Below are 25,039 nucleotides of genomic sequence, written 5' to 3' on the forward strand. Positions count from 1 at the left end.
TCATTTTTTCGTATTTCAAATTAACAGATAATCTTTTTATAATTTTATGTACAACTATAGTATACTTAAAAATAAAAATAAGAATACCGCAATAACACTGAAGTTTTAATCTTAAGTATAAGTATATATATTTATATATACACATGTACATTAACGTACACATATATATTAATTAAAATTTTTTGTGTTAAATTCGTAATATATGGAACCTGTAGATGATTTAGATTCCATTAGTGTATATGATGATAGCGAATATAAGAAAGATTATGTAATAAGAGATTTATTGCGAGAAGTTATAACAAGTTCAATAAAGGAAATAGATGGAAAAAGTATTAATTTACTAGAAACATTAATGAAATATGGATATGAACTAAATAGATGTATTGATAAGAGCAACTACTATATCAATGAAGCATTCTCGTCAAGAGTAAATACAGAAAAATTAAGGCGTAAATTAAGAGTGCATGTATTTACAGTTTTTAATGATGGAGACAGAGAACTAAGTTATCCTGCAAATATTACAGTTGAAGATTCAGCAAATGTTTATAGAAATGCTTCCCCATCATCCATGACATTTAATATTCAGGGTTATATTTTAGATGCAGATGAGAGTGATTATGATGATGTAGATGAATCAGAAAGGTTACCTACGAGAGTAATGAATGAAAGGAGGAATTCTGGTTATTTCATTGAGGATGATGATGAAGATGAAGAAGGAAGTGAGATGATTAATGAAGAAGTCGTTAGTAAATATTCGGGTACGGACATTGATGAGGATTGTGAAAATAATGAAAACATTGATTATCGTAATACAAGTGTCATGAAATTTACGTCCTTTTTTTCAACTATTATGGTTATGAGAGAAAATGAAACAATTGTATATGATAAAAAATACAAAAATTATTACGATTGTGATAAATTGACTTTTACACGTACACTAAGTGAAAGAAGAAATGAAATAATTAAAGTGTATTTATTTTTAGACCAAAAAACCCCTTTTTTTGAACTATCGAAAAAATTAAGTATTTTTATGAAGTCACCTGAAGAAACCATCCCAGAAATAATGAAACGCATTTATGAATATTGTTTAGAAAAAGACCTAGTTGATTCCATTAGTGCTAAAATAAAAACAGATGAGAAGTTAAAAGATATATTAGGTGTAGATGAATGTGAATTTAGTGATCTACCCAAGCTTTTGCAGAAGAATTTTGTAATTCAGAAACCAATAGTACTAGAACATATTGTTGACTTAGAGAATGAAGATGAATCTGAAAGTATATATGATATTGTCGTTGATATTTTTGAACCGTTTGTAACTTTAGACAGTGGTAAACGTAAAAAATTTGTACTTGATTCGCATCACTTAAATGACGTATTACAATTTTTAAAAAAGCATGAAATAAATGAGGAAGAGAACGAGGACACACTGAATGAAGACTCTATTAAAGAGTGCACTTGTACTACAAATAATTTATGTAGTAGGGATAATAATAGATTAGATGAAAATGTTTACCCAGCAGATGTTAGGAACAATTTATTGAATGTAAATGGTGGTGACATAGTGAATGAAAACGCGGAAGAGGAAAATATGGAACTAGAAGATGTGGAGGAAAATTATGATAAGAAAGATTATATAAACAGTGGGAGAATAATAACTGTACTTACAGAAAAGGGTGATATAGAGGAATATTTAATTAAAGAGTGCTCCGAATTTTGTAAAAAGTATAAAAATTTAAATTTAAATTCTGTGGGAGTTACTATATTTGAAAAGATGAATGGATTACAAAGTGAAATAGAAAGTATAGATGATGATATTATAAATATATTATGTAAGATTAGAAAAAAGAATAATTTAAGATTACGTTATACAAGATTTTATGAAGACCCATGTGGATTTATTGAGCATGTAATGAATAGTAAATTTCCTGTGGATTTCGAAAATTTAGATGATAATATTGATTACATTTATGACCAAGCAGCTAATATTAATGATGACAATTATTATAAACTCCCTTGGGTTCATAGAGGCATTTCAAAGTATTTGTTAATTAAGGATAAAAATTTGGATGATGTTCTTAAATCTTTTTTAAATTCTATGAATTTGGAAAGTAAAAGAAAGATTAGTAGTAGGAGCTCGAATGGAAATAAAAAACAAAGAGTACCTTTAAATGAACAAAATAATTATTGTCCATATAACGATAGTAATAGCAATAACAACTATAGTAATAATAATAATAATAATTATTATGATAATAACAATAATAACAGTAATGCCAATAATGATAATAATATGAATAATATGCTTAATATGAACAGTATGCTTAATATGAACAATATGTATAATATGAACAATTTGTATAATATGAACAATATGCAAAATGTGAGCAATATGCAAAATATTAATAATAATAATAGTAATATTAATAACAATAATTTATGTTATTATTATGATAATAATAATATGAATTATAGCACTCCAGACCCTTTTAACATTTCGATGCAAAATTATGGAAATAATATAAATTATGAAAGCAACAATATGCAAAACTCTGGTGGTTTTCAGATGAATAACAATACAAATGATAATGAAGTAAGGTTAAACATGAATGCTGAAAATAATTTTATGCAAAATAATGAACAAGTTAATTTTAACGCTTATAATATTAATCAGGTTGCTGCTTACCCAACGTACATGAATTTCCCTTTTAATATGACATCTCAAAATGATTTTAATGCAATGTATAATGGTACATTACCTATGGAGTTATACCCAAATGAAAATTTTTACAATTCTGGCAACTTTGCTCCATAAGAAATGGACAAAATATTAAAAGGGAAATCATATTACAAGCGTACACACTGCATATTGTATATATAATGTAATCAAAATTTAAAGAACATTTTAAACCCGCAACTTTTAAAAAATAAATATATGATTTTCCATAATGATTTTTTACTGTAGCTTACCTTTTCTTTTATTTCTTGTATGATTTTATTCATCTTGTTAAATTTAATTCAGCTTTGTTGAATATTACAAAATTTTTTTTTAATTCTATTTTCATTGTTATTTAATATAATTCAATTTTGTGCAGTTCTATTTTTTAAATTTTAAATAAATGCAGTTTAAAAAAAAAAAAAATTATTTTAGCAGTTTAATAAATTAATTATATCCTTTAACTTGTTAACAATTTTTTTCCTCTTATTAAAAAAAAAAAACTTATTATAAGCACATATGTACATATATATACATACATTATTACGTATATGCATTTACGTAAAATATACACACATATACAAAAAAGCCTAAGTGAATTAACAACAGCATCATCGCCATTTTGTTTTATTTTGTTGCGGGTATGAGTACATCCGTGAACATGTATCTTGATGGTCTTAATAAAGATCCTTTATTATCTCTCCTGTCAATGTAGTCCCCCCAATTACCTGATAAATTATTATATGTAAAATTTAAAGCAAATGACCTAAATGGTTTCTCATATGAAGGAATTGGAAATGTCTGTGTGTCTGGATTATTTTCCCCATAAGGTATCATGTTGTATCTCCAAATATGTTTTGGTTTAAAACGAACTATTGGTTCATCCTCTTTTATAATTAAATATTTGCACAGTTCATTGAAATTGTTTTTTTGTGTTGCATCTTTTAGTGCCTTTTCCCTAATAGTTAATGAAAAGGAAATAAAAAGCTATGTTTTACTGTAATTATGTAATTGTGTAATTATACGTAAAACAAGCTTCTTCAATTTGCATATATAATGGGAACACACTACAATAAGATGTTTGTACATGAAACATATATCACACGACTATTCGCTATGTATATATACACACATATGTATATGCATACTTCTACACAAATATATATACATATTAATACACGCAAAAGGAGCTTACCACAAATCCGTAAGCCTTTCATGGTCTTGACTATAATCGTCTATGTTTTTATTCTGCAATTCACTTTGTGTATCAAAAAAGTTATTGTCTTTCATATCATCTACTACTCCCAACTCTAACATATTTGTTACGTCAATAATATTTTGATAAATATTATTGTGATAACATGTTATAGCTGACGTTGTTCCGAAAAAGGCCAAAAGAGCTACTAATTGATATCGAACATCAGGATTATGTTTTAAAATAAAACTTTTTAACGGATTAAAGAAAAATTTGCCACAACATTTAAGAGTTTTGTAAATGTTTTCTATTATATAATCAATATAATATTTGTATGATCTTATATGTAATACAAAGTTATTATATCTGAAATTTTCCCCATAATATGAATTGTCATATGTATATATATTATATTTCTCTTTGTCCTTTACAACCCATTTGGGATGCTGTTTGCCACCACTAAATCGAATTTTACTTTTCAAGAAAAGTCGCACATTATTTAATCGCAACTAAAAAGGAAAAAAAAAACAGTACATTAAATGTGTAAAAAGGTTGGGAAAAAACAGAAAAAAAAAGAAAAATTAAGGTGAATTTTGTAGCACTATTTTTTCTTTTCTCATTTTACCATAATTTGTAAAAAGTATCAACATTAAAGTAAGAAAGTTTTCTTTTACGTAAGTATATTTGAATTATCTAAATATCTGAAGGTTACTACTATTATATATTTTTAAAAGAGATGGTGGGGAAAAAAAAAAGCTTTTTACACAATTTTTTTCCTTCACTTGTATATTCACATACATTTATATGAATTTACATACATTTATATGAATTTACATACATTTATGTGAATTAGTGTACATTTACATACATATACATCCAAAGGTTAAAAAAAAAAAAAAAAAAAATAAATAAATAATACAAATAAAAAAGCTAAGGAAAATATACGTAGTTGAAGATTGTGGAAATTTTATTAAACAAAAAAAAAAAAAAAATAAAAGAAATGTGTCATATATAAATGTATTAATTTACAAAAATGGAATAATAATCTTAAGAACGGATAAGAATTATTTTTATTTACTTGTACGCCGGGTTTATATATATATATTGTTTTTTTTTTTTTTTTCTTTAATATTCTTTATGCCCTTTTAAAAATTAATTACACTTTTACAAGGTATGAGTTTGTTAATATTATACAATTGCATAAAATTAATATTACTATTTCTTATAATACCATTAATTTTATAACAAAATTAAGGCACATTTTTGTAAGGAAAGTATTAAAAAAGGATAAAACAATTTAAATGAATTATATTTTATATTGTATTATTGTAAATAATTTAAAAAAAAATGTTAAATTAATTTTATTATAATTTATTGTAGGATTCAGGTATATATTGCAAAGAAAGCAAAAAAAAAAAAAGGAAAAGAAAAAGAAAAAGAAAAAAGAAATGTAGTACATAAAAAAGAATCAATGTTTCAAATCCTTTTCGCAACAATACACTGTTACAGTATTTCGGACGTTTTTTTAGAGGTGTTATGCAAACTTCATTAGTCCCTTTTACACAAAATTAATTTATTTAGATCTGCCATTGTGTAACATGCACTTATGTACTTATATATATATTTACATATGTATATGCAGGAGTTTCAAAGCTTTTCCTATATATGTGTATATATGAAAAAAATAGAGAATTGTTTTGAATTTAAATTAGAGTTTGAAATTATCCTACAAAGCGATGTAAATTATATAGTAGCAATTCTGTTACTATTCAAAAATGAGTTTGTTCGATTTTGCGTAATTTAAAAGAGTAAAATTATGTAATCATATTTTATATATAAATATGTTGCATAAAAAAGATTATAATATTGTTGATGATTAGTAAAATAGAATAATAAAATAATCGAACAAAATACAAGCAAAGAATGTTGCATAAAATGAGAATAATTTAATTTAATAAAAAATATATTTTATTTTTATCTTATAATATCCTTTTCGTAAAATTTTCAGAGTTATAAGATTTAAAACTATGTGTAAATTTAATAATTTATATTGTGCTGTTTTGAATTTTCATTAATGTAATCTTTATCATCATTTTGTTCTGTATCTTCAAAATTTTGCTTATCTTGTTTTGACATTTTTATCATTTTTCTTTTTTTAGCATTTTCCCTGTACAAAAAATAAAATTTTTTAAAAATTATGAACATGGAATGTGTTTACACGTTTTCAAGAATATTAAAAAAAAAGAAAAAAAATGCATAAAATTTATACAAATTAAGGTTAAACAACTATGATTAATTTAGAACACTTTATTTTACTTTATTTTTACTCTATTTTTATTTTATTTTATTTGTTCCCTTACATTTCAATTTCTTTCCACCTTTTCATGAGTAATATATATTCATACTCCAGCCTTTTTCTGTAGAGAACAGCTAGTTCCTTGCTTTTTTCAAAACCGTAAATGCTTACTCTAAAATAACAGTCACACTTAACAAAAAAATTATGTTGATAATTTCTTTTACAAAAATAGACTCGCCATGCTCCACTAGCATGCCATCTTACACCTTTGACATTGCAACAATACTTTTTCCAGTTAACGTTTTTTAAATTTTTCAGGACATGTTCTCTATTCGAATAAATAGTTCTTCTTATGAAGGAAGAAGATAATAAGGATAAGGGAAGAGGAGCATGTTTTTCAACTTCTCTTTTATTATATTTATAATTTAATAAATAATTTTCGTATAATTCAACTTCTTTTTCATTGTCAATATTTATATTATTTACATCGATCTTTTCACATAAAAATTCTTTTTCTAAATATTTCTTGTATTTGTCTACATCAAATTTTTCTTGGTGTGGTTGTATTAGTTTTAACATGTATTCTACCGAAAAAGAACGCGCAAATATATATATGCATATGAACATGCAAATATATGTTTATATGCACATACACACACATATATATATATATTCACGTACGCACACACATATATATAAAAGCATATACGCGCATTTATTATGTGTAATTGCTCATTTTAGCTCATTTTTCCATTTTCTCCTTTCGTCTGAATTGAAACTTTTAAAATATAAAAATTGTACACATTGTAATGAAGAGGTTACATTTATAAAAAAAAAATTTGTTAAAAATATGTTTATATTTGCATTACTTCTTTTTTGAACAACTCTTTTTACTCCGAAGAATTTTTTGTCATTAAAAAATATAAGATCGGTAGATAAAGGCAAATAGATTTTACATGATGCTAAAATGGAAATATATCTAACTGAAATTTGCAAGTTGTTAGGTCGATTTATATTTTTATAGGTGACTTTATTGATATATTTACCATTCCGAAAGTATGAGCTAAGCATTTTATATATAAAACAAAATTAAATTAAATCATTAAATGTATTATATCATTATTTACACTGATCTTGGGAAAAAATATTCTCTTTTCAAAAGAAAAAAGAAAAAAAAAAAGTCTCTAAATAATGATCTAAATTTTACGTTTGTTTATTTTGTCATATATTCCTCAGTATTATTTTGCTATTCTTTTATTTTACCTAAATATTCCTATTTTTTATTTTATTTTTTTACGCAAAATTCATTCTTTTGGTAAAATAATATTAAAACAGGCGAAAGTAAATATTGCTGGATAAAAAAAAAAAAAAAAATACAATCACACATGTGAACACAATCACAATCACAAACATGAACACAAACACAAACACAAACACAAACACAAACATAAATACAAACATAAACACTTACACGAATATAAATATAAATACGAATATAAATAACTCTTCTGTAAAATTTTAAATATACTAATCATTTTTTTATTTTTTTATGTTTTTTCATGTTACTATTTTTTTTGATATAGAATTTTATGGTGCAAATTTCGTCAAGTTTTGTAAAAGTTTGAGTAACAAATTATTCCAACGTATAATAGGAAAATAATTTTAAATGTAGAGTACAAGTATGCTTTCCCTTTTTAGAGCAATAAGAGAAAATTTGCTCATTGGGCATGCTTTTGAATCACTTGTTTTTTGTTTTTTTTTTTCAAAATTCATGTTTATCCATTCAAATTGATAATGTGCCTCATCCGCATAGATAGGAACATATACATACATAAATACGTACATACGGTACTACATACAAATATATATATACATACGCATGTATTTTTTTTTTATTATTACAATAAACGGAAAAGCATATACATATAAATATATATATATATATAACTCTCATTTATGAAGTGTTCGTGAATAATGACATTAATGTGAGGCCTTTTAATTTAATTTAATTTAATTTAATTTTTTTTTTTTTTTATTTCAACATAGTATTAATGCCTGATTGAAAGGTAAAAAATCGTTATGTTGTGTTAAAAGCATACATATATATAAAATATAAAAGAACGTAAGTGTGTATACATATATAGCTGATTTAAATATATGTTTTACTTATAAAAAAAAAAAAATCAATCTTATATTTTGATGAAAATAGATAAAATAAAAATATGCCAAAAAGATTTGTACTACGGAATGCATTTTACTTGCCAGCGTTATTTTTGGGTGGAGCATCTTTAAGTCATTATTTTGCATCAAAAGAATTGGATGAAATAGAAAAAGAAGCTACAAAACCTATTTTGGGATTTTCAACTGGTTTGGTTATAGGCTTAGTAATAGGTATTTGCATAGGTACAAATTATTATTACATTTTTAATAAAATATTTTCATTTTTCGATTACTTTATGAAAGATGATTCAGAAGAAAAAAACGATTAAAAAAGAAAACACATTTATATATTTAAAAAAAAAAGGAAAAAAAGAATTTTCTTACGCTTGCAAACATTGATAAATGTGAGATAATAATTTCAAAATAATGAGAGAATAATTTGAAGGGAATATTTTTTTATTTTGCACAATAATACATGAGCGCTTATTCATTCCTGTGAAATAAAAAAGGAAAATTATGTATATAGAAAAAAATTATATCTTATGTATATTTTTTAACGTAGCACATTAAATAGAAGGTAAGAAGGTATAAAGATATATTTTTACGAAGCTTTTACATATCTATATACACCATACAAATTAAAGCAGAGTTGTAAATTTTTTTTTATTCTAGTCTTCAATATATATTACACTTTAAAAGGAAATGGATTAGTTTGAAGATAGGTATGAGTTTGTACGTATATGTATCTATATATATCACTATCAGTATCTATATCAATACACATGTATATTTGTATGTCCAAATTGTTATTTTACAATTTTTAATTAGCAATATTAATTTTCATTATTTCTTTTATTTTTAAATTGTTGTAAATATTTTGCGTATTTTCAATAGCTTCTTATATTTTTTTTTTTCTTTTTTTAAACTTAACTCCGTTTACCAAATTAATATAGTTACAAATTTCAGAGATATTAAGAAAAAAAAAATAATAAAATAATTTTTCATTTTAAAATTTAATAGTTGTACAAATTTGTAAACTCTTTTGGGGAGAAATAATAAAAAAAAAAAAAAAAATGGAAATAACTGGTAAGATTTGTTCGTTTTTTTTTTTTTTTTTTGAAAAGAGACGAAATATAAAAATGTAAAATAAAATGCCTAGATTTATCTTATAATTAGGAAAATATAGTGTTGCAAAATTCATTATGAATGTATAAGCAAAATGAGAATTTATCGTTTTAATTAAAAAAAAAAAAATAATAATAATAATATAATATTATAATAAAATGCAGTGTATTATAACAAAATACAACAAAATAAAATATAATAAAATAAAATAACAGAATATATGAATAGAATATAATAATATATATATATATTTATTTATTTATTTAAAGCAATTATATTAGAGGTACGAAAATTCACCCATGTTATTCAGTATTCTATTGACTTCCCTATACAGAAGTCTTTTGCCCACTGTACAAATACATTTTTATTAAATTTATTTATATAATACCAATTTAAAGAAAAGAAATACTGTAAAATGACCTAAGAGAGTACTTAAAAAAAGTGAGTATATATTTTTTGTTTTGATGACGATGATATATCACATAACATGTTTATTAATGTTATATTTACATAAGCAGTTTTATGTAATGTTTTTTAAAACTATAAAAAAGTATATTTCTTACTGTTTATTCAAAATATTTTTATATTATTATTTTTTTTAAATTGCATATATTTATGTAACAGTGTTTATATTTATGTATATAGCAAATAAACAAATTCATTGTTCTATTCGTGACTTCCTAAAATTTCAAAATACTGTTTAAAAAAATTTGAATTAATTTTATAATTATTGCTCGTCATATATTTCATTTTTAAGATTTATTATTATTACATGGAATAATGTGATATAGGACGTAAATATATAAAAAATTTTAAAAAAAAGTAAAAAGGAACGCAGAAACAAATACAAATATATAGGTAAATGGATTAATGCGCATTACATATATATATATATATATATATTTGTACTGACTTGTTTGTATTTATGCATATGTATTTATGTGTATGTATTTATGTGTATGTATTTATGTATATATACATATGTATTTATATATATGTATTTATATATATAATTGTATGTACATTTAGATACATGCACATATTTACGAAGGACATAAAATTTTGAATTGAACTATTAACTTGTATAGTTTAGTAGGTCAGGTTATAGCAAACATTTTTTTAGTTGTAATTTTAGTTAAAAATATCAAGTATCAAAGATGATAAAAGAGAAGGAAAAACTTATGGCCAGTGAAACATATACATTAGACGTTGAAAAAATAAAAAGCAAAGAAGTTAAGTTGCATTTTTTGTACTATTCAGTAATATTTGCATTATTTGTCTTAATAGTACTTGTGTATATTTGTTTAATACCGGGTAAGTAAAATAGGCAAAATTACATGATACTATAGGTCAAGGAACATACGTTAAAAAAAAAATTGCATACATATACGTTTACATATGCTTAAACATGTACATATAAATGTACATATGTGCATATATATATATATATACACCGTTCTGAGGAACATTATTAAAATTAACTTTACAGGTTTTAGCATAGAAAGTAAGAACAATTTAAGAACCTTGATACCTAAAAGTTTTAAAGATATAATAAATTTACAAAATAAAGAGAAAGTAAGGATATTATACGATTCTTTAATTTCATACAAAAATGAACATGAACTAGTTTTATTATTATTGTTATCATTATTATATATTTTATATCAATCATTTCCAATATTTTTATGGTGGATGGCTGGCACAGGTTGTGTTATAACAATATTAATAGGAGCATTTTATAATTATATTTTTTCCATACTTTATTGTTCCATATTAGCAACTCTTGCACCATTTATTACTTATGTAATTTTTAAGTATTATGGAAGAACAGTAATAAATTATTTTTTTCAAAAACAGCTTATTAAGTTTAATCGGGAGTTAAATAAAAGAGTAAGAAATAATGTAGATTTGTTTGTTTATGTAACAATATTAAGATTAACCCCTGTTTTTCCAAATGTTGTGATAAACTTAGTTGGGGCATGTGTACAACTTCCTGCTGTCCCTTTTTTTTTAGCTACATATATAGGCATTTTACCGAATACTATAATATTAGGTATTTCATGAATTGAACATTAACAGTTTGTTCCTTTTATTTAAAATTTTTTTTTTTTTTTTTAATATTATGTTATTATTACTATATTTGTACTTTTATACATTATGGCATTCCGTGTTTTTTGATTGCACATATTTGCTCACATTTTCAGTAACAAAAGGCGGAATTAAATACATGCATATATATACGTACATGCGCACATATGTTTATATATATGCATATATGTATGTATACTTATATAAACATAAAATGCACACGCTTTTTTGTAGTTTCTGTAGGTCAAGCAATTAACAGTATATCTTCTGTTAATATGACGAATCAGTTCTATATGTCCATAACGTTTATAGTGTTGCTTTTACTTTTTCAAACAGTTATAAATTATAAGTGTAAGGATATGAGAATTCAGACAAGGTAATAATTAGCAAAATTTGGTTAATGTTAATTAGTAATAATAGTAATGTAGTAGTCATATCAGTAATAACGTAGATGATATGAATTCTTTAATAATTTTATAGAAATAATAAAAATTATAACTTACGTTATTTCATTAGATTAGTAATATAAAAGATTTTACTTTGTTTTATGTGAATCCCCATATGCAAATACATATGCATACATGCATATACATATACATACATGCATATACACATACATACATACACACATATGTATATGTAAGTGCATATTTATTTGTTTACGCAATTAGCTTATTTAAACATATGTAATTTTATATACCATTTTCGTAATTACGAATTTATACATTTTTATCATTTATTGTTATTGTAAGCAACTCCTAAACAAAAAACATTTTGTTCAATTATGTTATTATAATATATAAAGCTTTGTTATCTTATATTTTGCATCTTCGTCTTCTTTTTTTTTTTGTGCTTTTTTTTTTTTTTTTTTAAATGTATATGTCTGAACATTTTTTTTTTTTTCGTTCTTTTATTTATAATTTAAATAACTTCCATTTTTTAATTGTTTTATAAGCCATGAATGGTACCAATGGTACTTTTTTTTTTTTTTTTTTTTTTTTTTTTTGTTATTTGAGATACTAAAATATAAACGTGAATATAGGTGTAAATAAAAATATATACATTTTTTTTTTTTTTTTTCCCTAATTCTGTATAAATACGTTTTACACCTTTTGAAATAAATACAAAAAAGTGTGTACAAACGTGACATAAAAAATGTTAAAACGACTTATAAAATAGTTGCTCAAAAGAGATTTAAAAATAAAGTAATGCGCATGAATTATTTTATTTTGTAGGTTACAAATTTGTTGTACTGGAAAAATAATATCAAATAATAAGAATAGTAATGATCTAAATAGTAATGATCAAAATAGTAATGATCAAAATAGTAATGATCAAAATAGTAATGATTGTAATAATAATGTTGTACACTTCAAACATTTTTTACCATATGTTTTATAGTGTTTGGACACTTCATTTTAGCGAATGTTCACGTGTTAATTGAATTGCATATTTGCCTATATTTGTGGGAATGTTAAATATATCCATATATACAAATATACGCAAATATGCTACCAAATGAACATGAACAAATTAATGCAAATGTCTTAAGCTCTTCTGATTTTGTTTAAGGTATAATCTCTAATTGAGGCAAATCTATTTCAAAATTCGGCCTTAGCTCACATAAAATGCATATATATGTATATATATATATATGTATAATGTACGTTTATATGAATACGTATGTACGTGTATTTCCCCATCAAGAGAGTCTTTGCAAAATAAAGTAACCTGTTTATTCTGTTTTTATAAGAAAAAAAAAAAAAAAAAAAAATTAATCTTTAGCATTTCCTTGTTCGTCCATAAAAATATTAAATATGCATAGAGGAAAAAAAGCATCATTACTATGTAATATTTTATGCAAAAGGAAAAATGTATAAATATGTAAAAACACTTACATTATGTTTCATCACGTTAAATCGCTTTACATCGCGTTATACCACTTTACAGAAAGTAAAAAGCTTTTTTTACATAAAAACAAATAGCACATCTGAAAATTAATTTGCAAGCAAAGGAATGAGAAATTATAAATTATTTACAATTATTGCTTCATTTTATTTATATTTTTTTTTTTTTTTTTTTTGCGTGATAAGTATTGCTTATAAATGCATTTAAATCCGTATATGCAGAGAATTAATTTTAACTTAAATTAGTAACAATTTATTATGTACATATGCGTATACATATACATCTACATATGCGTATACATATGCATATACATATACATAAATGTATAAATATATATACATGTACGTATAATACTGCGTAACACAATATGCATTACTTCTTTCTTTATTATTTCAGCAAAAGCAATTACCATTTGTTCCTGTTGCGTACATTATTTTGTACGTATATGAATTTAAAAAAAAAGCAAATTAAAATATTTTTTTTATAATTGGTATATAACTCCACTGTTAAGTTGTCCTTTTGTTTATATATGTATTCATTGAAGTCATATTTTACATGTATTTTTATGTATTTTTTTATGTATTTTTTTATGTATTATTTTATGTATTTTTTTATGTATTTTTTTATGTATTTTGTTTATGTATTTTTTATGTATTTATTTATATATTTATTTATGTACTAATTTATGTACTAATTTATGTACTCATTTATGTAATCATTTATGTACTCATTTATGTAATCATTTGTAAATTTTTTTTTTTTTCTCCTTTTAATTTGGTAATATTTGAATATACTGCTTTTTTGGAAGAGTGAGTTTTTGCGCTTCGAAAAATGGCACATACATATATATGATGATATATATGGAGTAGAACTTATACATATATATTATACATACATATTATACATTCATTTTATACATATATATATTATACATACATATTATACATACATATTATACATACATATTATACATTCATTTTATACATATATATATTATACATACATATTATACATTCATTTTATACATATATATATTATACATATTATACATTCATTTTATACATATATATATTATACATACATATTATACATTCATTTTATACATGTACATATTATACATATACATATTATACATACATATTATACATTCATTTTATACATATATATATATTATACATACATATATATATATATATATATATAAATACATGCATACATACATACATAATTATATATATATAGTAAAACCTGGCTAACACTATTTTATAGTCATTTGAATGGTGTATATGTTGAAGGTAAAAAAAATGTAGTTAATGTATGGGGAAAGATTATGAATGAATATAAAAGGATTATATAATGAAACAAAAGTAGTACCAAATAAAAGTAGTACCAAATAAAAGTAGCACCAAATAAAAATAGTGCCAAATAAAAGTAGCACCAAATAAAAATAGTGCCAAATAAAAATAGTGCCAAATATAAAAAAAATAAATTAGTGACAACTAATAAAGTCAAAGGCAGTAAAAAATAAAAAAAGAAAAAAAAGATAAGTCACGAATAAATGGTAAAAAAGGATGGATGGAAATAAAACAATAGTCAGTGAAAACGCAAATGAAGGAGAGGAAAATGTAAAGGAATATGAAAATGTTCACAAGAAAGAAATAGGGAAGGCACATAATGCAACACAACAAAATGAGAAAGAAATGAATGGGATAATTCTGTTCAGAGAAAATGAAGATGATGAACTGAGTGAAAAGGGTGAGGCGGGTATAAACGAGGAACAGAGTTCAAATGATGAAGAGGGCGTAAGTTATAATGAGAGTGTAAATCATGATGAGAGTGTAAATCATGATGAGAGTGTAAATTATGATGAGAGTATAATTCATGATGGGAGGGTATATAATGAAGGGGGCAAGGGCGAGGAGCACGGTAGAGGTGCAGAACACCACAAATTGAAAAAGAAAAGGAAAAAAGATAATTATATGTCGTCATATTATATGGACAATGAAGCTCAAGAGGATGAGGAGGAAGAAGAGGAAGAGGATGAGGACTATGTAGAAAACGATATAGAATATATGGATAGAAAATCAAATAAAATAGGGCAAAAAAAAAGGAAACTGGCAAAAAATAAATACGTTTCTACCTTTTTAGATACAGAAGCACAAGTTGGAGATGATGAGGAGGAAGAGGAGTATGCTAGTTCCTATATTGAAGAGTTTGAAGAAGCTAAAAAATTAGAAAAAAAGAATATGTATGAAACAAAATTAAAAAGTGGAACAAATCATTTAGCTCAAGCTATAAATAAACTATCCCAACGATATGAAAATGAAAAAGAAATAAAAGATACATTAACAGATGGGGAAACATTAACAGATGAAGAAATGTCAGTAGATGATGAATATTTTGATGAAGGGGAATGTTTAAGTACTTTTGATAGTCCTAAAATGTGGTTAATTAAATTATTTAAAAATGATGTGGAAAGAAATCTAGCTATGGGTATATATTATAAATATATGAAATTAAAAGATAATGATTTTAATATTAAAGGAATATATGTATCAGATAATTTAAAAGGGTACATATACATAGAGGCAGACAGTCTGTATATGTTAAAACGTTTTTTACTAGGTTTTAAATTTATTAATTTAAATGAAATAACAATTGTACCTGTACAAGAATTAACATCCATATTTGCCATGTGCCATTCGAAAGTAATTATACCTAAGGTGAATGAATATGTGAGAATAAAAAGAGGAGTATATATGGATGATATAGGTCAGATTTTTGAAGTGCATGAAAAGGGAATCTATGCTGTTGTTAGGTTAATTCCAAGAATATTTTATGATAAATATAATAATTTTAAAAAAGAAAAAAACTACAATATGAATAATAACAATAGTAGTAGTAATAATAATAATAGTAATAATAATAATAGTAGTAGTAATAATAATAATAGTAATAATAATAATAATAATAGTAATAATAATAATAGTAATAATAATAATAATAATAGTAATAATAATAATAATAATAGTAGTAATAATAATAATAATAGTAATAATAATAATAGTAATAATAATAATAATAATAATAGTAATAATAATAATAATAATAATAATAGTAGTAACAACTTGTCAGTGTCCATTAATAAGGGGATTTCCCTATTTGATGATAACATTCACAAACATGACTCATATTATATGATGAACAATGATAAATATGATATGAACAATAATAATCGGAGTGGAATTTTTCCAAATGAGAAAATAGATTTATTAGATGAAGCGTTACAAGTGAAAAGGAAAAAAAAAAAAGAGAGACCTTTAAAAAAATTTTTTGATAGAGATGAAATTGAGCAAATAGGTGGAGTCATTGAGCATGGTCCATATCCAAGAACTATAAAATATCAAAACAATATTTTTGAGGAGAATGGATATTTATTAAAGAAAATGAATATAAAATATTTAATTAGTGAAAATGCTAATATCACATTAACAGAAATACGTGAATTTAATAAAAATATTACGAATGAAGATGATATTAACTTACATATCAGTAAAGCATTTATAAATAAAAATTCTTTACATTTATTTAAAAAAGGAGAAAGAGTAAAAATTATGAAGGGAGAATTGTTCAATTTGATAGGAACTATAACAAGTGTTAATGAAAATATGTTAACAATAAATCCTGATAATATAGCTAAAGAATTTAAATTTATGCCTACAGATGTTACAAAATATTTTATGGAAGGTGATAATGTAACTGTTATTAATGGTATACATAAAGGAAAGAGTGGTCTTATATCCCTACTAGATTATAAAGAGAATGTAGCACTTATTTTTTCCCCTTCATTAAACACCGAATTTAGATCATCTATACAAGATTTAACAGGTTCTACTACTAATAGTACTAGTGAAGGGTTAGGAGGTATTAATACCCTTAATGGATTCTCCATAGGAGATTTAATAGAATTAAGTGATAGACAAATTGGTGTATTAACCTATATTGATAAAAATAAACACATTCGTGTATTAACAAGTAATAGTAAAATTTTGCATACAACCATTGGTGCCATTACAACAAAAAGGTCAGCAATAGGACAAGTATGTAAAGATGAAAATGGAAACATAATTCAAGCAAAAGATACTATACAAATAGTTAAAGGAATGCATAGAAATAAATTAGCCATAGTTAATTATATATGGAAAAATAAAATTTTTGCAAAAATAAATAAAAAAATTGAAGATAATGGTTTTGTAGTTATAGATTGTGAAAATTCTATATTATCAGGAAATAACAATGAAAAAAAAAAAATCATAACTCATAATAATTTGTTTAGAACAAATAATTTTACGAGGAAAAATCATTTTCAGTCCTTTATTGGAAAAACAGTTAAAATTTTAACAGGTGTTTATAAAGGACTATTAGGTGATGTAATAGATGCAGAAAGAGATGAATTTACTCTACTCTTAAAAATTAAGCCAAAGACAGTTAGGCAAAAAAGAATAGAATGTGCTATTGCTGATGCGTATAGAGACAACAACATTTTTGATGAGAAATTAAAAGGAAGTGAAAATACAGTAGACTCAAAAAGAAGACAAGAAGAAAAGTATGAAAAAAAGAGTCAACGATTCGATGATAAGAAAAAGTATGATTCCCCTTTGTCCAATGAAAATCAAAGAAGTATATTCGATAGGAGGAAAAATGATACTAATGCAAAGTATGACGAAAAACATACTAGTAGTACATATAGCACGTACAATAACCATAAACAAAGGGAAAGAACTGCTAATAATGGGTATTATTACTACAACAATGACAAGAGAAGAAACAGTAACGAAACGGATAGAAACAACTACGTGTATGGAGAACACGAGGAACATGAAAAATTTGTTATCCCAAAATTGACTGATCAGAAGGACAGGCATAATGTATCCCTCACCTCCATACATAATAAAAAAGAACATATATTCAGAAGGGAAGAGGAGGAGAGGGAGAAGGACGAGAAGGAGAATAGCGGTTCCTCCTACCACAAGATTTACACTAAAGACAGAAATTACGATAGTCATTATATGGGGGAGAAGCATCTTAGTAGTCATAATAATAGCAATGACAATCGTCATTATGGTAGCAAGCCCAGTGGTTGGGATATGAATAATACTTACAAAAAGAAGGAAGAAAATTTGTTCAAAAAAGATAAATATGATGAAGTTAATAGAAAATATAGCAAAAAAAAAGATCATACGGATGAAGAGTACACTGATTTAAAATATCAAGACAAGAATAAGGGGGGTTCCTTATTTTCGAATTATGATGAAGAAAATGAAAGAGAAAGGAACAAGGATTATAGTAGAAGAAAGGATAAAAATTACGCACAGGAAGAAGGTAGGGATGGCAGAAAAGAAGAAACAAACAATGGATATGAAGAGGGAAATAATAATAGAGGAGGTAGTAATAGGGGGAGAAGTAATTGGGATAACGATCAAGAATATCTTAGCTGGCTAGTTGCAGGTGTAATGATAAAGGTAATTACCCCGGGGCCATTTTACAATGAAATAGGAAGGATTAAAGAGGTTATAAAAAAAAATACATACACTATTTTAAAAATTGAAACGGACAAAACTTCATTTAGTATCGTTTCTGATGCGGTTGTTCCATTAAAACCGAGTAAAAAAGGTGAGGAGGTTATAATTGTAGATTTAGAAAAAGTTATCGAGGGGTCAGTCATAGATATACAAAATAATGAAGTTCAAGTGAATGTTCCCCATGGGAATGTAACATATGCCCTTCAGAAGGTTTTCATGTATAAAAAGAATTTTGCATAATTCTCAACGGTGCTTATATTACATGTAAGTATATATGTGTATTATATGTGTATACATATGTATATGCGCGAATGTGTAAAAGTAATACTAAAGGGTACTGATGAAAAAAAGAAAACGGAACTATGACATATCTTCATTTGCACCAACAGGAAAGCTATTCCTCGAAATGAATGTTGAAGTGAAAATAGGGGTTTGCAAATTTCAGCAAAAACGGTAAACTGTGCATGCGTATGTGTACATTCATATATATTAACATTTGCATATAGTTGCACGAGCGTAGAGAAATAGTGAAATAATATTTATTACATAATAAATTTATCATTTTTTTTCGCACACACACGCTCATGCCAAGTTTGCATAATTTTTAATGTATGCATTTTATTTTGTTTTATTTTCACATGTATTTATTATTTTCCCTATCAAACTGATGAATGTTATTTTTTTTGGGTATTATATGCATATATACATACATATACTTACATGTACTTACATATACATGCTTATACCTACATATACCTACATATACATGCTTATACCTACATATACATGCTTATACCTACATATACCTACATATACATACATATACCTACATATACATACATATACCTACATATACATACATATACCTACATATACATACATATACCTACATATACATACATATACCTACATATACATACAATATTTGTATACCATGTTCTACTGCATAGTGAAATGATAAAACATTTTACGCAAAAATATATATGCATATATGTATATACAAACTTTTTTTAAAATAAAAACTTATAACTGATGAGTTAAATTTACGTTAAAAAGGAAGGCGCAAAAGGGTTAGATGCCCACGTTTACCCCCATATATATATATATATATATAATATATATATATATATATATATATATATATAGATAGATAGATAGATAGATATTTAGATATTTAGATAGATAGGGAGATAATAGATAAAGTATATATATAGATTTATTGATCTATACATATATATTATGTATGCACACAGTTTTTCCACGAATGAAGAAAAATGCAAAGTTCCGCTAAACACAGTAAAATTGTGGCTGTAATAATTCGATTTACTTCATCATTATTTTAAGTCAAGTAAAATTTATGTAATACTTCAATTATTTTCAACGTTTTTAAAGTGGATTTAAATTTTATAATTTTAATTATAACTGTTACACTATATCAATAAAAAAAAAAAAAAAAATTTGAGACCGATGGGGTGGGGAAAATTAATGTAATAATTTTCTGTATAAAATGTGGTTACTATTTAAAAAAAAAAAAGTTTAATTGTAATTCTAATATATTTTTCTTGAACAACATTTACATATACGCATATAGTACAAGGTAGAGAATATATACGGACTATTTTACTCGTGTGTAGCAGTATATGATGTGTAAGCGATAAAAGTGTAGTTATGTGTATATACACATGCTGCACAACTCGGTACACGTAAGGACAAACATGCGCATTTTTTTTTTGTTTTTTGTATATTTTTCGCTCCCTTGCTTCTTCCATTTCTTGCTTCTGCTCTTCATCACTCTTCCCATTCTTCATGCCTCCCATTCGTGAAAGCTTTTACCCCTATGTGTTCTATAACCCCACTGGAACGGGTACACAGCGGGAAAGGGCGCATATTTCATTTTAACTTTGTTTTTATAAATGTCAACACCTTTTGAACAATATGATTCGACGTGATACCCAGATGCTCCCATATTTTATCTTTAGGTGCTGAATAGCCAAACTGATTAATACCTATGTAGACGTTAAAATAAGTATCGAACCCATGAGTAGATGCTGGTTCAATATAAAACCTAACTATATTAGGATTATTATGCATCATAACATGGTGTTTATATTCTTCTGTTTGTTTTTGAAACAAGGTCCAAGAGGGAAAACTAACAAGTCGAACATTTAAATTGTGTTCATTTGTTAAAATATTTTTTGCATCAACACATAACTGTAATTCAGATCCACAACCACTTATGATAACTTTTTGTTTATCATTTGAATCATCAAAATCTTCTAATATATATGCACCTTTTAATACATTTTCTGCTGATGTGTTTTTTATATGTGGTACTTTATTTCTACATAATGCTATAACAGTTGGACCCATAGAATTTGTAAAATGACTTAGATATGCACCTGATACTTCGTTTCCATCTGCTGGTCTAATTATATTCAAATTTGGGGTTGATCTAAGTAAGGATAAAACTTCAATAGGCTGATGTGTAGGTCCATCTTCTCCTAACTCAACAGAATCATGTGTAGCAATACATAATATATGATAATTTGACAATGCTGATAATCTTAAAGCACCAAATGCATATGTGTAAAAGTTAAGAAAAGTACCACAAAAAGGTTTGAACCCTCCATATGAATATATTCCATTTGTAATTGCAACCATTCCATGTTCTCTTACACCATATCTAATATATTTATTTGCAAAAGAATTTTTCGTTATATCCTTTTCATCTTTTAATGATGTACAGTTCGATTCTGATAAATCTGCACTTCCTCCTATTAATTCAGGTAATATTTTATTTAAACTATTTAAAACAACACCTGACAAATTTCTTGTAGCACCTGGTGAATCCATAGTTGTATATTTAGGTAATACTTCTTTCCAACCATACGGTAATTCATTTTGAAATCTTCTTAAAATTTCCTGACCTACTTCAGGATATTTTAAAGTAAAATCATCAAACATTTTTTTCCATTTCATATAATTCTCTTTTTTCTTTTCTATTACATTTTTATAAAATTTTTTTACTTCATCTGAGATGTAAAATTTCTTTTCTGGATCTAAACCAAAAAATTTCTTAGCATTTTTTATATCTTCTTCTTTTAATGCTAAACCATGAGATTTACATGTTCCTTCAACTTTTGTTCCAAAACCACAAGTTGTTTGAACTATGATTAAAGATGGTTGTTTTAAATTTTTTTTACATTCTTCTATTTGATGTAAAATTTTTTGAAAATCCGTATTTCCATCACTTACTCTTTTAACTTCCCAATTTAATGCTTCAAATTTCTTTTGAATATCTTCCGTAAAAGATAATTCTGTATTTCCATCTATTGTTATTTTATTGTCATCATATAGTAGTATTAGTCTACCTAATCCTAGATGACCTGCAAGAGAAGCTGCTTCACAAAAAACGCCTTCTTGCATACATCCATCTCCACATATAGCATAAACATAATTATCAAAAAGTTTATGTTCTTTTGTGTTATATTTTTCTGCTAAATTATGAGCACATATTGCCATTCCAACTGCGTTTGCTGCACCTTGCCCTAATGGTCCTGTTGTTACTTCTACTCCTTTGGTAATATGCCTTTCTGGATGACCTGGGGTTAAACTTTCTAATTGTCTAAAATTTTTTAAGTCTTCCATAGTTAATCCTTGTTCTGTCAAATATAACATTGTATATAACAGTGCACTAGCATGTCCATTCGATAAAACAAACCTGTCTCGGTTAATCCATTTCGTATCTTCATTGTAATAATTCATTACATATGCCCATAAAATATGGGCTATAGGTGCACAACCGATAGGAGCTCCCTGATGGCCACTATTAGCTTGTAGAGGCAATTCGGCCGATAACATGCGAATTTCGTTGATGCATTTTTTGTCTAGTTCGACATTCATGATGATCATACAGTTATGGTTTTATTACTACTGTTTGGGTTACGCAATAGGTGTGCAAAAAAAATTTTACTACCTTTTCCTTATAATACTTTTAGTTATTTTATTTTATTATATCTTATTTTATCTTATTTTACCTTATTTTATCTTATTTTACCTTATTATATCTTATTTTACCTTATTTTATCTTATTTTACCTTATTTTATCTTATTTTACCTTATTATATCTTATTTTACCTTATATTATCTTATTTTATTTTATCGAAGTTTTTTTTTTTTTTTTTTTTTAACTTTGTACTCTCCTATTTTTGAACAGTGGAAACTGTTATAACTTAAAAAATTAAAACTTAAACAAACACAGTGAAAATTAAAAAAAAAAAACCCAGTAGTTAAAAATATATCGTATATGTAGATATATATATATTAAATTAATTTTTTATACAAACGTTTCTATGGTTTTAAAAAAAAATTGTAAATAATCGTAAATGTTTTTAGCTTTATATCTTATATCTTCACATGTATTACTCTGCAATTCGCTGAAAAGGGGAAAAAAAATTATTATTGTAAAAGTGGGTTAACTACATGTATGTTATTTTCTTTTTTTTCTTTAATTATACATATTTATTTATGCATAAGTATATTTATATATTTATTCATACATATATATATATATACTTGATATATATTTTATTTATTTATTTATTATTCTGTTAACGGTTGTATAATATATCATTTCATGTATTTATATATTCTTGAGTTCTTTTTTTAATATGGTCATTATGATATTTCATAAAAAAAACAAAAAAGCTTGCATGGTCATGTAAAAAAACAAAAAACAATTCTTAAATTATGCAACAGTAACAGCGTGAACATACATACCACAGGAAATAGTACGCATGTATATATAATATAAATATAAAATGTAGGTGTATATTCAAATATACATATTGCAACATTTTCGTAGTAACATAATATATATAAATGTATACAATATTTCGTTCATATATGTCAAAAAGGGAGAGGAAAAAATGTAGTCACTTGAAAAGAAAAATTATGTCGTGTTGACACGTATAAATATATATATATTTATATATATATATTTATATATATATATATATATGCATATGCATATGGCATGGAAAACATATTCGCAAAAAGTTAAATAACAGCTCATTGTATAATAACATATTAAAAATGACTGTTATGAATACATAATACAACTTGTAAAAATAAATAAAAAAATATAACGATATATAGAGATTTAAAATATTGGTGTATTATTTATTACATTTTTATTAAGCTGCCAGATACGTATACGTGCTTATACATTCCATTGTGTTTTAATGATTCATCGCTTGATAAACATTTATATAAAATAGTACTGTGATTATCAGACAAACAATTGACTTCTATTGTGCTGTACAAGGAAAGAAGTAAAGTATTTAAACATCTCTATAACACGTATATACATATATACCTATGTACTGTATACGTAAAAAGTGTGGAGTTACATACAAACATATATTCTTATGTATTTCAAAATTAAAAATGGTTCATTACTGAGTAATCATGTTATACTCCGGGTCCTTCATAAATATTTCTTGCAAAAAAGTACGCTGAAATAAAAATCTTTATGTATTTCCAGCTAAATATATTTAATATTTAATTTTGTTTATTTTTAGAATTTTAATTATTTTGTATATAGATGATATCGCACATATATTTATATAGAGGTATATAAAAATGAATGTATATATATTTATATATAAGTATAAAATACGTGGTTACGCATTTTTTGTATATTTTAAATCTTAATTGCAAACACTGATATTTAACTTAAAAAAAAAAAAAAAAAAAAAAAAAAGTAAAAGAAATAGAAAAAGTAAATGAAATAGAAAAAGTAAAAGAAATAGAAAAAGTAAAAGAAATAGAAAAAGTAAAAGAAATAGAAAAAGTAAAAGAAAAAGTAAAAGAAAAAGAAAAAGTAAAAGAAAAAGAAAAATGTGAGAAAAGAAAAGAAAAAAAACCTATGTATAATGTAAATATATCTACGCACATACAAATACATACAA

At 24.7% G+C, this 25,039-nt stretch overlaps 7 protein-coding genes and 1 pseudogene across 8 annotated transcripts; 4 read left to right on the forward strand and 4 right to left on the reverse strand.

The window, feature by feature from the left end:
* Positions 1-202: 202 nt before the first annotated feature.
* Positions 203-2,812, forward strand: MKS88_003850 (SWI/SNF-related matrix-associated actin-dependent regulator of chromatin; the record flags this gene model as incomplete). Its single annotated transcript, XM_067216980.1, has 1 exon — positions 203-2,812. One exon carries the CDS (start codon positions 203-205, stop codon positions 2,810-2,812), a length of 2,610 nt encoding a protein of 869 aa, XP_067072660.1.
* Positions 2,813-3,340: 528 nt separating this feature from the next.
* Positions 3,341-4,536, reverse strand: MKS88_003851 (ATP synthase-associated protein; the record flags this gene model as incomplete). The annotated part of the gene is made up of 3 exons (XM_067216981.1): positions 3,341-3,671; positions 3,909-4,417; positions 4,534-4,536. 3 exons carry the CDS (start codon positions 4,534-4,536, stop codon positions 3,341-3,343), a joined length of 843 nt encoding a protein of 280 aa, XP_067072661.1.
* Positions 4,537-5,945: 1,409 nt separating this feature from the next.
* On the reverse strand, positions 5,946-7,275 carry MKS88_003852 (annotated as a pseudogene). Its single transcript has 3 exons — positions 7,161-7,275; positions 6,269-6,788; positions 5,949-6,075 (listed from the first exon to the last, which is right to left on the reverse strand). Coding segments are annotated over exons 1-3 (762 nt in total).
* Positions 7,276-8,426: 1,151 nt separating this feature from the next.
* Positions 8,427-8,693, forward strand: MKS88_003853 (succinate dehydrogenase subunit 3; the record flags this gene model as incomplete). The annotated part of the gene is made up of 1 exon (XM_067216982.1): positions 8,427-8,693. One exon carries the CDS (start codon positions 8,427-8,429, stop codon positions 8,691-8,693), a length of 267 nt encoding a protein of 88 aa, XP_067072662.1.
* Positions 8,694-10,646: 1,953 nt separating this feature from the next.
* Positions 10,647-12,978, forward strand: MKS88_003854 (SNARE associated Golgi protein; the record flags this gene model as incomplete). Its single annotated transcript, XM_067216983.1, has 4 exons — positions 10,647-10,803; positions 10,979-11,542; positions 11,821-11,953; positions 12,813-12,978. 4 exons carry the CDS (start codon positions 10,647-10,649, stop codon positions 12,976-12,978), a joined length of 1,020 nt encoding a protein of 339 aa, XP_067072663.1.
* A 2,078-nt stretch (positions 12,979-15,056) lies between these two features.
* MKS88_003855 (transcription elongation factor SPT5) lies at positions 15,057-19,307 on the forward strand (the record flags this gene model as incomplete). Its single annotated transcript, XM_067216985.1, has 1 exon — positions 15,057-19,307. One exon carries the CDS (start codon positions 15,057-15,059, stop codon positions 19,305-19,307), a length of 4,251 nt encoding a protein of 1,416 aa, XP_067072664.1.
* Positions 19,308-20,957: 1,650 nt separating this feature from the next.
* Positions 20,958-22,970, reverse strand: MKS88_003856 (transketolase; the record flags this gene model as incomplete). Its single annotated transcript, XM_067216986.1, has 1 exon — positions 20,958-22,970. The coding sequence occupies one exon, from the start codon at positions 22,968-22,970 to the stop codon at positions 20,958-20,960; it is 2,013 nt and encodes a 670-aa protein (XP_067072665.1).
* Positions 22,971-23,403: 433 nt separating this feature from the next.
* Positions 23,404-24,559, reverse strand: MKS88_003857 (uncharacterized protein; the record flags this gene model as incomplete). Its single annotated transcript, XM_067216987.1, has 3 exons — positions 23,404-23,503; positions 24,295-24,384; positions 24,528-24,559. The coding sequence occupies 3 exons, from the start codon at positions 24,557-24,559 to the stop codon at positions 23,404-23,406; spliced, it is 222 nt and encodes a 73-aa protein (XP_067072666.1).
* Between the last annotated feature and the right edge of the window lie 480 nt (positions 24,560-25,039).

Source organism: Plasmodium brasilianum, chromosome 11 (genome assembly GCF_023973825.1).
Source record: "Plasmodium brasilianum strain Bolivian I chromosome 11, whole genome shotgun sequence".
In the NCBI taxonomy this organism is placed as follows: Eukaryota; Apicomplexa; class Aconoidasida; order Haemosporida; family Plasmodiidae; genus Plasmodium; species Plasmodium brasilianum.